The sequence below is a fragment of the Perognathus longimembris genome, chromosome 4, assembly GCF_023159225.1.
Source record: "Perognathus longimembris pacificus isolate PPM17 chromosome 4, ASM2315922v1, whole genome shotgun sequence".
In the NCBI taxonomy this organism is placed as follows: Eukaryota; Metazoa; Chordata; class Mammalia; order Rodentia; family Heteromyidae; genus Perognathus; species Perognathus longimembris.
The window spans coordinates 15653910-15667469 of record NC_063164.1 but is presented as its reverse complement, the minus strand read 5'-3'; the positions used below and the strand labels follow the sequence as shown (position 1 = coordinate 15667469).

Below are 13560 nucleotides of genomic sequence, written 5' to 3'. Positions count from 1 at the left end.
TAACATTTAGTTTCTCAAATTTGTATATCTTACAGTTATCTGAGTTTTGTTCAACATATTCATCCCAACTCTTATTTCACATCTACTGAAATAGACTCTCCATGGAAAGAACACAGAAATCAGTACTTTCTATGTCCAGGTAATGCTTATGGTTCACAAATTTAGTTTATATTCCTAAATAGAGTATCTTCATAGAAGAGTAAGGACACTCCCTAAACAAATATGCTGTTATGAAAAGCATCTAATACACCTTGGAAGAATTTCTCTAAGCATTTTTTTTTTCAGTAATTGAACCCTAAAGTTCTAAAATAAAGCAAAACTAAAATATTTTTAGTCTGATTTTACCTGGGAGTTAGGTTATCTAGTTTGGACACTCTCTTGGATACAAAAGTCCATTTGAAAAGGGAAGATGAAAGTTTTGTCTCTTCTGGACTTACATTGCCATATGTGCACTCCAACCAAGAGTAAAAGGTGGTTTTGTATTTTCGGTGCAATGAGATGATAAGGTCAGGTATCTTGGAATGATGACTTGCTGTCCAATCTTGTTGTTAAGTGAGAGAGCCACATTGTAGCTATATCGTTTCAAATGAAGAATGAGGATCCTAAAAAACAAACAATGATGCTGCTGATTCACATATAACACAAGTAGCTCTCTTATACATCAAAAGAGATCACTCTAAGCTGGGTGCCCCGGCTCATGGCCCTAATCCTAGCCACTCAGGAGGAGGAGAGCTGAGGATCAATAGTTTGACGCGAATGCCAGCAGAAAGACCATGGACTTTTTTTTTTGCCAGTCCTGGGGCTTGAACTCAGGGCTTGAACATTGTCCTTGGCTTTTTTTTTTGCTCAAGGCTAGCACTCTACCCACTTGAGCCAAAGTGCCACTTCTGGCTTTTTCTGTATATGTGGTGCTGAGGTATCGAACCCAGGGATGCAAGCACTCTACCACTAGGCTACAGTCCCAGCCTTGACCATGGACTTTTATCTGCAATTAATCACCAAAGAAGCCAGAAGTGGAGTCATGACTCAAGTGGTAGAGTGCTAGGCATGAGCAAAGAGGCTCAGGACAGTATTCAGGTCTTAAGTTCAAGCCCTAGGACCAACACACACATACAAAAAGAGATCACTCTAACCATATCGGATAAATTTTGATTAAATGAATACAATTAGCCCAACTGAACCATACTCCCAACTTTTACTGAATATCTACTATGTGCCAGGTGTTGAGGTATATACAAATAAAACCCAAACTGGATACTGATGAATTAATAAGGTTTGGGTGAAAAAAACAATTATCATAGGGGGAAAAAACAATAAATAAATCACAATAAATTTGCTGTGATTTTGTAATTTAATAAATTTTAAGATGTAGCTACTGATATTGGAGTAAATCCTTATTTACCTTGGTACTTAAACTATGTTTTGTTTTGTTTTTAAACTGAAATTGAACTCTGGGCTTGGGTGCTGTCCCTGAGCTCTTCTTCAGCTTAAGGCTGGCACTCTACCACTTGAGCCACAATGCCACTTCTGGTTTTCAGGTTAACTGGAGATAAGAGTCTCACAGACTTTCCTGCCAGGGCTGGCTTTCAACCGCAATCCTCAGATCTCAGTCTCCTGAGTAGCTAGGATTATAGGCATGAGCCACCAGCGCTCAGCAACTTATGTTTTTTGTTTTTTACTGGTTCTGGATCAAAATTTTCCCGATCTATGGAAAATTGAAGCCACAAACTCAAAACCTTACAAACTAGTTATTAATTATACTTCCCTTATGCTAATGCCGGACACTGGTGACTCATGCTTGAAATCCTAGCTAATCAGGAGGCCGAGATCTAAGTAAGGATCACAGTTTGAAGCCAGCCTAGGCAAGAAAATCTGTAACATTCTTATCTCTAGTAAACTACTCAGAAAAGGCCACAAGTGGTGCTGTGGCTCAAGTGGTAGAGTGCTAGCCTTGAGCACAAAGAGGCTCAGGGACAGTGCCTAGGACTTGAGTTCAAGCCCTGAGACCATCAGAAGAAAAGAAAGAAGGGAGGGAGGGAAAGGAAATAAATAAATATGCTAAAAAAAGGAAAAAACATGCTAAAATTCATGACCTTCAAATTCACAATGTGAAAGAAGACAAGGGTTCTACTTATCTAAAAAGTAAAACTGATACCAAAAATCAAATTAATTTAAACTTTCAAATCACTGTTTTTTTGTGTATGCTGGAATTGAAGCTTGAACTTAGGGCTTCAAGCTCTTGCTTGGTAACTGATTTTGTAGCTTAAAAGTGAACAAAGTTGTTAAACATATTAGATTCTGCAAGAATAAAAGTGGACAATCTCTAGCACTACAAGAATAGATCATGGTATGGAGAAGAAAAGTAAGACTTTTTCTTTGCTAGTCCTGGGGCTTGAATTCATGGCCTGGGCACTATCCTGAGCTTCTTTTGCTCAAGGCTAGCACTCTACCACTACCACTTGAGCCACAGCGCCACTTCCAGCCTTTTCTGTTTATGTAATACTGAGGAACTGAACCCAAGGCTTCATGCATGCTAGGCAAGCACTCTACCACCAAGCCACATTCCCAGCAAGACTTTTTTTTTTCTCTTATTTTTGGTGCAGGTCCTGGGACTTGAACTCAAGGTCTAGGTGCTGACCCTGAACTTTTTTTTGCTCAAGGCTGGCAGTCTAACAGTGGAGCCACAACTCTAACTTAGCTTTTTTTGGTAGTTTATTGGAGATATGAGTCACTTGGAGCCAGGTGTTGGTGGCTCACACCTGTAATCCTAGCTGAGATCTTAGGATAGTGATTCAATGCCAATCCAGGCAGGAAAGTCCATGAGACTCTTATCTTCAATTAATCACCAAAAAACCGCAAGTGACTCTGTGACTCAAAGTGGAAGAGCATTAGCCTTGAGTGAAAAAGCTCAGGGACAACACCAAGGTCCTGAATTCAAGCCCCATGATAAAAAAAAAAAAGTTTCATGGACTTTCCTGCCTGGGATGGCTTCAAACTTTGATCCTCAGATCTCAGCCTCCTGAGTAGCTAGGGTTATAGGCGTGAGCCACAGGCACCTGGTTGTTTCCTTCCTTCTTTCCATGTCCAGCTTATGAGACTCTTATTTCCAATAAATCACCAAAAACCCGGAAGTGGAGCTGTGACTCAAGTGGTAGAGCAGTAGTCTTGCGCAAAAAAGCTCAGGGACAGTGCATAAGCCAAATTCATCTTGAGGACCGGCACAAACAAAGAAAATCAGAGTGGCTGGGAATATTAAAATGAACAAAGACAGAACAAGCATAATGATTAGGACTTAAGATACAGAGATATTTCATGTAAGGTTGAAATAAACTAATCTTTAAAACAAGAACTACCAGAAAGGAAAAAGAAATGATAAGCTGGATGTGGGGGTAGATACGGGCTATCCTTACACATGAGAGACTAAGGTGAGAGGATCAAGACCAGTTCAGGCATAAATGTGAGACACTTCCCACCCTATCTCAAACAATGGTTGATTGCAGTGGTGTGCATCTGTTATCTTTGCAGGGAAGTGCAGAAACACAGACTGTGGTCCAGGCTGCCCTGGGCATATACTTGATACTCTAATAAAGGCAAAAGGACTAGTGGCATGCCTCAAGAGTTTGTGGGAGATCCTGACTCCTGACTTCATGAACCAAAATCAACTAAAAAAAAGGAAAAAGAAGTTCCTTCAGTATTTTCTTTTCCATGTGAAATACCAAACAGCTGGAAGAGATATCCAGCTTGTGAGGTTAACTCAAGTCCTCAGTGATAATTGATAACAACTAATGCTTTGCCTTTCTATTTCTTCCTCCTACCTTCTTGCTGAAAAACAACAATAAAACAAAAAACTCATCACAAATATGAAAGAACAGAGTCTCTTCAGTAAAAAGCAGACTCTGGCAAATATAATACTGCTGTGATTTATAAAGCGATTTCTTTAAAAGCAACTTATTTTCTAGAAAGGAGTATCTTATTTTCTAGATAGGAATACATTGCAAAATATAAAAGAACTAGTCTCTAGGGGTTAGGTTATAGAAGCTATACACTTACAGAAAATGGAAGCTAATACATGAAAGTAAAGCACTCTGCAGGCAAAGTGCCACATAAATATTTAATGTTAATAATCTTGCCGGTAGTTGAGATCTATTCTTGGAAAACTCTAAAAGCTGTCCTATAAAATACATCATAGTTTTCTGTAACTAGTTTAGTTTTATGTGTCTATGTAGTGGTAATATAAATGAATTCTCAAGCTAGAAAATTTAAGATTACAAAAACCTAACTTTCTAAGATCCTTTGAAAAATACAAAAATTGCTTTTCCCCTTTTATTTTCATGTATACACTTATAGGTGACTGTTTTACTAATAGGTGTTGGAGTCTACAGCAAAAGACAGAATTACACATTTTAGGTTGAGCATTCCTAATATTACAAAATTCAAAATGTTTCAAATCTGAAACGTCAGAGTACTGACAGGATGCCATAGTGGAAAATTCCATACCTAACCTGACAAATACAGTGAAAACACACATATAGTTGGAGGCATAGCTCAGTGGTAGAGTATTTGCCAAGCAAGTGCAAGGCGCTTGGTTCAAACCCTAGTACAACCAAAACCAACCAAGGCAGAACACGATAAAAATATTGTATAAAATTACTTTCAGTTTAAAGAATGCAAGAAATGCTAATGGATGGCATACTTCTTAGAGTTGATTCCATCCCCAAGAATTTCATTAAGCACATGTAAATACTCCAAAATCCAAGACCCTCCTGGCTGAAGCATTTTGGATAAGGGACAAGCTACAGAACTGATATTACATATTAGTGAATTTAAAATTGAATAGCTAATCCTGATCAATATTCCAAAGTCTCACCAGCCATATCTTCTTATTTCTATGTTTTGGCAGTACTGGTATATGACTCATAAGGCATGCCCTAGCCCCTTTTGCTTCAGCTAGTTGTTAACGTGTTTGATTATACTGGGGTTTGAACTCAAGGCTTGTGATTGCTAGGCAGATGCTCTGCTGGTGTGATCCTCCTTTTGTATTCTCTTCATAGTTGGGAAACGCAGAGAGCCCTAGAATTACAATACTGATCATTGGCCCTTGACTAGCTTTGTTTACAGGCACAAATGACTAGTTATTTCTCACATAGGATCTCATGCTTTTTGCATGAGGGTAGCCTTGGAAAGCATTCTTAGTAGCTAGGATTACAGATAGTAGATAGTGTTTCATTAAGTTTTTACCCCTGCTGGTCTCAAACCTCCTACCTTTACGTGTCAAGTAGCTGGAATTACAGGTGTATACCACCATATCAGGAACTCCTTTCCACTTCAAAATCCCAGGCCTTCTTCTTACTCTTTTATGGAAGGCATTATAGCTTTCAACCTTCTCCAAGTCCCATCTCAGCTTTCCAAACCTCCTTTATCAATCCATTCTAGTAGGTTTACTCATATTTGCATGTCCATTTATATGCCCATTAGTCATTTACTTTTTATGTTGTTATGGATCAAAACCCAAGACCTTACACATGGTAGGTAAATGCTCTCCTACAAAGCTACATCCTCTACCCTTACATGTAATTTTAAAAAACAATTAAGTTTACCTGGGAAGTCTGTTAAATTTGTGCCTGACAAGAGCACACTTTCCACCACATTTTTCACAAGAATATTCAAGTTCTTCTGCCTACAGAAAGGCAAGAGGGAAAAATAAGAAGCTGAATCAGAGTTAACCAATAAACGCAAACCATCTTTTCTACTATTACTAGTTCAGTGGAATGACAACTCTAAACCAGTTTACACTTTGTGTCTTAAGTGACAAAAGCTACCAAATTAAGATGTAATGTTTACATGTAGTCATCTTATAAACTCATGTCCTATTCCAGAATTTCTTAAATGTTCTGTGAGTGTGCGTGTGTGTGTCTGTCTCCTGGGATTTAAACCCAGGGCTCAAATGCTGTTCCTGAGTTTTTAGCTCAAGGCCTCATTCTACCCCTCAAGCCACAGCTCCACTTTCGGCTTAATTGGAGAAGAGTTTCATGGACTTTTTTGTCTGGGCTGGCTTCAAGCCTTGATCCTCAGATCTCAGCCTCCTGAGTAGCTTGAATTACAGGTACGAGCCATAAGCACCCAGCCCTAATGCCTTTCTCTCATCTTAAAAAAAAAAAAATTGGGGGGGGGGGCGGGGCTGGGAATATGGCCTAGTGGCAAGAGTGCTTGCCTCATATACATGAAGCTCTGGGTTCGATTCCTCAGCACCACATATATAGAAAACGGCCAGAAGTGGCGCTGTGGCTCAAGTGGTAGAATACTAGCCTTGAGCAAAAAGAAGCCAGGGACAGTGCTCAGGCCCTGAGTTCAAGGCCCAGGATTGGCAAAAAATAAAAATTATAAAAACATTTTTTAAAATCTGTGTGCCAGTCTTGGGGCTTGAGCTCCGAGCCTAGGCGCTATCCCTGAACTTTCTGTGCTCATGGCTAGTGCTCTACTACGTGAACCAGCTTTTGGTTAGTTAATTGGAGATAAAAGTCTCTTGGCCTCTCCTGCCCTGTCTGGCTTCTGAGTAGCTAGGACAGGTGCTATTAGCACCTGACCCTAATATGCCTTTTTTACATAGGAAACATCTTAATTTCTTAAAGTAACAGATTCTCAGCAATCTGCTGCTCATAGATGTATATGAACCACTGCCAAGCATAAATCCAGATTCTAACATTGTCTACAGAAAAGATCATTTTTGGAGTAGATGAAGTTCCTCTATCCCTTTTCTTAATGGAACTCAATCTGGTAATGGTCCATTAATAACAACCACTCTAAAATGACCAAAGTTTGGGATGAATATTACTTATAGAAAACTGAAACCAGAAACCCTTGGGGCTGGGAATGTGGCTTAGTGGTAGAGTGCTTGCCTTGCATGCATGAAGCCCTGGGTTTGATTCCTGAGTACCACATATACAGAAAAAGCTGAAAGTGGCCCCAGGACTGGCAAAACAAAAACAACAACAACAAAAAATACCTTAATACTGGGGATAAAGATATATAGGAAAATCGTTAGTATATGATAAAAGGAATTGTAGAGAATAACTAATCAACCAAAACAAAAAAGCAGAGAATTTAAATTTGGGTACATTTAAACTCCCACTATTTAAAGATCAGATTAAAGAAACAAAAGCCTTTAGAAAAACCTCACTTTGCCATAACAAAACAAGGTGCATTATTGTACAGATCAAGGGGGATCCGGGCAGATATCCACCAGTTAAAAGATCAGCTACACAACAGGCCTGATTATACTGTAGGAACATTCTGAATATCTGTGAAAGTATAGCATATACAAATGTAGCATACATAGGAATGATTCGTCCTTCCTTTTCCTGTCAAAGTAAATATCATGTAAGAAAAAGCAGTTTTTCATTCCTCAACAATTAGCATACCAGGTTATGTATAGTAGAGACACTTTATTTCATATTATCAAATTTGAGCATGTATCACTGACAATACCTTAAATTAGTATTTGTTTACAAATGATAACGTTAAAGTTGTCTAAAAAAAAAACCTCACCATTTAAATATACAATGTATTTAGTTAAACATTAAATTTTCTTCAATGAGTTATCAGATCGTTCAAGCTTTATATAAAATAACTATTATTTTTAAGTATTTTGCATTTGTTTCCTTTGCAAATACTTTCACTGAAATTCCACCTTGCAGAAACCAATTTCAAAGACAATTGGGTGTGATATATAAAGCATAGTTTATTACATACCCTAAAGAAAAGGTCAAGAGAATCTTGAATTGAGCGAGGAGGGAGTGGTTTTTTTCTTCGAGGAAGGTCAATGGAGAGATCATTAAATTGTTCTCTTTTGGGAATAGTTTCTCCACATCTGAAGAATAAAAGAAAACAAATGTATGTATTTAGAACAATATGAAACTGCAAATATAGTGGAAATATTATTCTCCTATGGAATTTCTAGTTTCAAAACAAATAATATTAAGGACTTTTTTGTACTTATTTTAATATCATTTTTAAGTTAATACAGATAAAACCTCAATTGAAAATATTTAATCCCCCCCCCCCCCCGGTCCTGGGGCTTGAACTCAGGGCCTGAGCATTGCCCCTGGTTTCTATTTTTGCCCAAGGCTAGCACTCTACCACTTGAGCCACAGTGCTTCTTCAGGCCTTTTCTGTTTATGTGGTGCTGAGGAATCGAACCCAGGGCTTCACGCATGTAGGCAAGCACTGTACCATGAAGCCACATTCACACAGCCCCTTGAGTATTTTTTTTTAAATGGCATGTTTAGAATTCATATATTTTAACAGTACCTTAAGCTTTAAAGAACTAAAGTATAAAGTATAACTAAGGCACAGGGCTCACTCCTGTAATCCTAACTTCTTGGCAGGTTAAGAATAGTTCAGGGGATATGGCCTAGTGGCAAGAGTACTTGCATCGTATACATGAGGCCCTGGGTTCAATTCCCCAGCACCACATATACAGAAAACGGCCAGAAGCGGCGCTGTGGCTCAAGTGGCAGAGTGCTAGCCTTGAGCAAAAAGAAGCCAGGGACAGTGCTCAGGCCCTGAGTCCAAGCCCCAGGACTGGCAAAAAAAAAAAAAAAAAAAAAAAGAATAGTTCAAAGCAAATTAAGCAAGAAAGTTCACAAGATCCCATGTCAATCCAGAGCTGGGTGCAATGGGACAAGCCTGTCATCACTGCTACATGGGACAGTGAGAATGGGAGGACTGAGAGGCCAGCCTGGACAGAAAATTCTGTGAAAGGACATCCAGCCTGGACAGAAAATTCTGTGAAAGGACATCTCCATGGTATGGAATCTGGAGGTAGTGGCATGCACCACTGCTGGGTCCATGAAGTTTCTTCCCATTGGGGAAGCCTAAAAGTAAAATAACTGCAGTTCCGTGGCATGTCCAAGGGGGAATGGGGACCCTATCCTAAAAATAACCAGTAAAAAACAGAGCTGGAGGAGTGGCTTAGTGGCACAGGTCCTGAACTGAAACCCCAAGTACCACACACATACACACAAATGAACCCCCCCTAAAAATAACATATATAGAAGAGTAAACTAGTCATACTTTCACAGCTTTCACTATCAGTTAACATACCTAGTCACACTTAGATCATGAAACAGAACACTATGACCTCCCTAGAAGTTCTTTCCCGATAACCTTCTTCCTTGATACAAAAGGTAACCATTATCTTGACTTCCAAACTAGAGTTGAATTTATATAATGGAATTGTACAGTATGTCTTTTTTTTTTTTTTTTTTAGCCAGTCCTGGGTCTTGGACTCAGGGCCTGAGCACTGTCCCTGGCTTCTTTTTGCTCAAGGCTAGCACTCTGCCACTTGAGCCACAGCGCCACTTCTGGCCATTTTCTATATATGTGGTGCTGGGGAATCGAACCCTGGGCTTCATGTATATGAGGCAAGCACTCTTGCCACTAGGCCATATTCCCAGCCCTGTACAGTATGTCTTAATTGGTCTCTCCAACATAATTGAAGGATTCAGCTGCCTACTATAGCATTGTATTAATGTGATTCCCTAGTTACCCATATTGCTACTAATGAACTGTTTTCACTTTTTGGCTATATGAACACTACTATTTGGAAAACTTTCTGTGTTCCATGTGTCATATAGCCCTTTTGTTAGGTAACAGCATCATTTGATTATTGAATATATTTTTATAACACTTTCAGAAAATGAGTTCAGAACAAATTATCATGTTTAATTCACTTAGAAGCAAAAACAGATTTTTAGATAGTTGTAGCTGACCGCTTCACTGTCCTCGTGTTATGTATACTTTAGTAATATACAACTTTTAGCCCAGGTTGCTTACTGCTACAGCAGAAGATTGAAGACAGAGGAAAAACAGATTTTTCATTCAATAGATATTTACTGAGTGCCTCTGACAGAAATCTCAGTGCCCTGTAGGGAGACAGAGTGCCATAACCTGTGTAAGCTTGGTAGTCTGAACATAAAATTGAAAAGAACAATTTAAATAAAATGAATTTGGTTCAATAAAAGCAACTAATAAGGAAAACAAGTGTTCTCATATAACAAGCATTTTACAGAAAGACTGGAAAAAAAAAAGGAAGGGTTGGTATGATCTATGAGTTTATTATGCCTGCACCCGGCCAACACCGGCATAGGAAGGAAAATAAAGTAAGAATTCAGAGTATTTACATCTGTAATACCAGCTACTCAGGAGATGGAGGTAAGAGGATCGTGGCTTAAGACCTCCAGATAGAAACTTAGTAAGACCCTATCTCAACAACAAGCCTTGTGTGGTGGTGTATGCCTAGTAATTCCAGCAACTTGGGAGCTGGAAGTAAAAGGATTGTAGTCAGAAGCTGGCCCAAGCAAAAGCCTAAAAGCTTATCTGAAAAATTAAAAGCAAGCAGTAGAGCGCTTGCCTTATAAGCATAAGGCTCCAACTTCAATCTCCAATTCTGGAAATCAATAAAAGAGAATTTCATAGCATTTGGTATGTTACATTATAAGAAAGTTTTAATCCCTTGTAAAGGATAAAGGATTAAAGAGGGAAACTAGTTTACTTAGTGACTACTTACGCTTTACAAATGATGGAGTGCTGAACCTCAAACTCCAAATTAGTAATAACAGGACAAGTGTATACTCTGGTTGCTGAAGTATCTGGTGAATTTTCTTCCCCAAGAACAGGCTCAGACTTCCAAGTTTTATTTAACTTTTCCATATCCTCTTTCAGTTGGTCTAGGCACTGACTTAGAAATTCATGAGCATCCTAAGAAGACAATAATATCTGTCTTCAGATCAAAACAGCCACTTAAGTTACAATTTACGCAATTAAAGTTCTTTGAAATCAGAGATATGTAAACAAGGTCAGGTTTCTTTTATTAAAGACTCTGGGGTAAGTATTTTACGAATAAAAATAAATGGTACAGGGCACTGGTGGCTCACACCTATAATCCTAGCTCTCAGGAGGCTGAAATCTGAGGATCATGGTTTGAAGCCAGCTGGGGCAGGAAAGTTCATGAGACTCTTATCTCCGATAAATTACCAAAAATAAGCTAGAAGAGGTGCTGTGGCTCAAGTGGTAGAGCACTAACCTTGAGCAAAAGAAGCTCAGGGAAAGCTCCCAGGCCCTGAGTGCAAGCCCCAGGACCAGCCAAAAAAAAAAGGTAAATGACAAGGACTGGAATGTAGTTCAGTGGTAGAGCACTTGCTTATTAATATATGCATGAGACCCTGGGATCATGCCTGGCACTACAACAAAACACAACAACAAAAACTATAAGTAAAAACAAATGACAGGGGGCTGGGATGTAGCTTTGTTACAATGCGCTTGCCTTGCAAGTGCAACATCCTGGGTTAGATTCCCAATACCAAAAAAGAAAAGACAAAAAAAAAGACAGGTTTTATGTTCTTAACTACGTAGTTGTATTAATATAATGAAAAAATGACTTCACACTTCACTAAAAAACAATTTTTTACTAGCAAACTACATCTACATATTAAGATATGATAAAAGATCAAGGCATTGGTGGCATGCATGTGGAATTCTGACATTTGAACAGCTTTTTTTTTTTTTTTTTTTGCCAGTCCTGGGCCTTGGACTCAGGGTCCAAGCACTGTCCCTGGCTTCTTTTTGCTCAAGGCTAGCACTCTGCCACTTGAGCCACAGTGCCACTTCTGGCCGTTTTCTATATATGTGGTGCTGGGGAATCGAACCCAGGGCTTCATGTATACGAGGCAAGCACACTTGCCACTAGGCCATATCCCCAGCCCGAATCCTGACATTTGAAAGACAAATAAGTCAGTAGGGTTGACAGGTAAGGTCAGCCTGAGATAAGACCCTGTCTCCAAAACAAAAACAAAAATAAGTAACATCAAATATACAGGACAGTAATATTGATCCGCATCATAACTCGATTTTTTCAATCTATGATGGCCACAAATGACATTTTAAAATAAAAACTTTCTTGTACACTAAAATAATTTGTTTCCCGTATCTAAAAACATTTAAAATAATACTCACATTCTGCATATAACCAGAGAATCTTTCTGCTGTGGCTGAAATGGCATTTTTAACCTTCTTGAGTAGTTCTTTTTTAGTCTCTGAATTACAGACATCTTTTTTAACAAGCAAGTGTGCAAAGCGTCTGATAAAATAAGATACAGGATAAGTATGTTTAAAAAAAACAGGATGGCATAATATTTTGAAGACTAGTTACTAAAAATAGCACATAGAATTTTGAGTGTCTAAAATTTCATTATCTAAAATAATGTAAATGATCCTTTAGTAAGTATTTAACAATTACCTAATAAGTGCATTAAGTGGAATTTTCTTCCATGGGATACCCTGTTTAAGTAAGTCGTTTGCAAATGACTGGAGTGAAAACAGAGACTGCAAAATAGCATTCATATAGCATGTATTTCCCAAGTTGGAGAATCTGAAATTGAAAGAAAAAAATTAAAGTATGTTAAGTATATTAAAATATATTCAGTAGAGCAGAGGTAGGCAGGTTCCTGAGGTAGATTTAATACAGCACTTTGGAATGCACAAAATCTGAGAAACAGAACACACTTGTAACTACAGGAAACTTTTCTTGTTTATGCGTATGCTGGGCCTAGGCACTGTCCCTCCAGCCTTTTTTTGTGTGTAAGTGTACCAGTCCTGGTGCTTGACCTCAAAGTTGGGGTGTTGTCCCTGACCTTTTTTGCTCAAGGCTAGAGCTCTACCATTTGAGACACAACTCCACTTCCAGCTTTGTTGGTTAGATTAGTGGAGATAAGGGTCACTGACTTTCCTGCCCCAGCTTGCTTTGAATTGTGAACCTCAGATGCCAGCCTCCTGAACAGCTAGGATTACTGACATGAGCCATTGGTGCCCTTTGATCAAGACTAGTGCTCTACCAATTGAGCCACAGCTTCACTTCAGGTTTTCTGGTAGTTATCTGGAGATTAAAGTCTCATGGATATCCTGCCCCAGCTGGCTTTGAACTTGGATCCTCAGATCTCAGCCTCCTGAGGAGCTAGCATTACAGGTGTGAGCCACCAGCGCCTGGCTAGGAAGCTTTAACATACCATCCTCAGAATGGCACTTTGAGATTTTCTTTTTTTACTTCCAAGAATTTATCCTACAGAAAAGTTCCATTAAGTATTAAAAAGCACATCTATGTCTACAAGAATGGTCATTCTAGGACAGCTTACAAAGGGAAACTTAAGTGTATAATAACATGGCTGAAAGTCTTGAGTTAATGTATAAGGATGTACATAATTAATGAACAATGAAAAACTTAAAGAGAACATTGTGGTTGAGGACATAACTGAAGCAACTGCCTGGATTTTAACACTGCTCAACCACTGGGGGGAAAAAAACACCAAACCAAACAATCCACCAACACTTTGAGAAAACTAACTTTGTTAAGCCTTAATTTACTCATTAAAGCAACTTTTTTCCTTGAGTTTGCACTTGGGGCCTTCTACTTGCTAATAAGTAGGTGTTCTACCACTCGAGCACTTTTTTGCTTCAGTTATTTTTTGAATGGGGTCTAGAGTTTTTGTCTGGGCTCAGCCTTGGAAC

The 13560-nt window shown here is 38.8% G+C and overlaps 1 protein-coding gene across 5 annotated transcripts in view; it reads right to left on the bottom strand.

Annotated features, from left to right (window-relative positions):
- Usp37 (ubiquitin specific peptidase 37) overlaps window positions 1-13560 on the bottom strand; it is a 76103-nt gene that overhangs the window by 32123 nt on the left and 30420 nt on the right. For all 5 annotated transcript variants that reach the window (XM_048344755.1, XM_048344759.1, XM_048344756.1 and 2 more), the window contains 6 exons: window positions 12296-12427; window positions 12013-12136; window positions 10568-10758; window positions 7750-7867; window positions 5598-5677; window positions 438-602 (listed from right to left, as the gene is read on the bottom strand). In XM_048344755.1, coding sequence (XP_048200712.1) covers window positions 438-602; window positions 5598-5677; window positions 7750-7867; window positions 10568-10758; window positions 12013-12136; window positions 12296-12427 — 810 coding nt within the window. The remainder of the gene's footprint in view (window positions 1-437; window positions 603-5597; window positions 5678-7749; window positions 7868-10567; window positions 10759-12012; window positions 12137-12295; window positions 12428-13560) is intronic.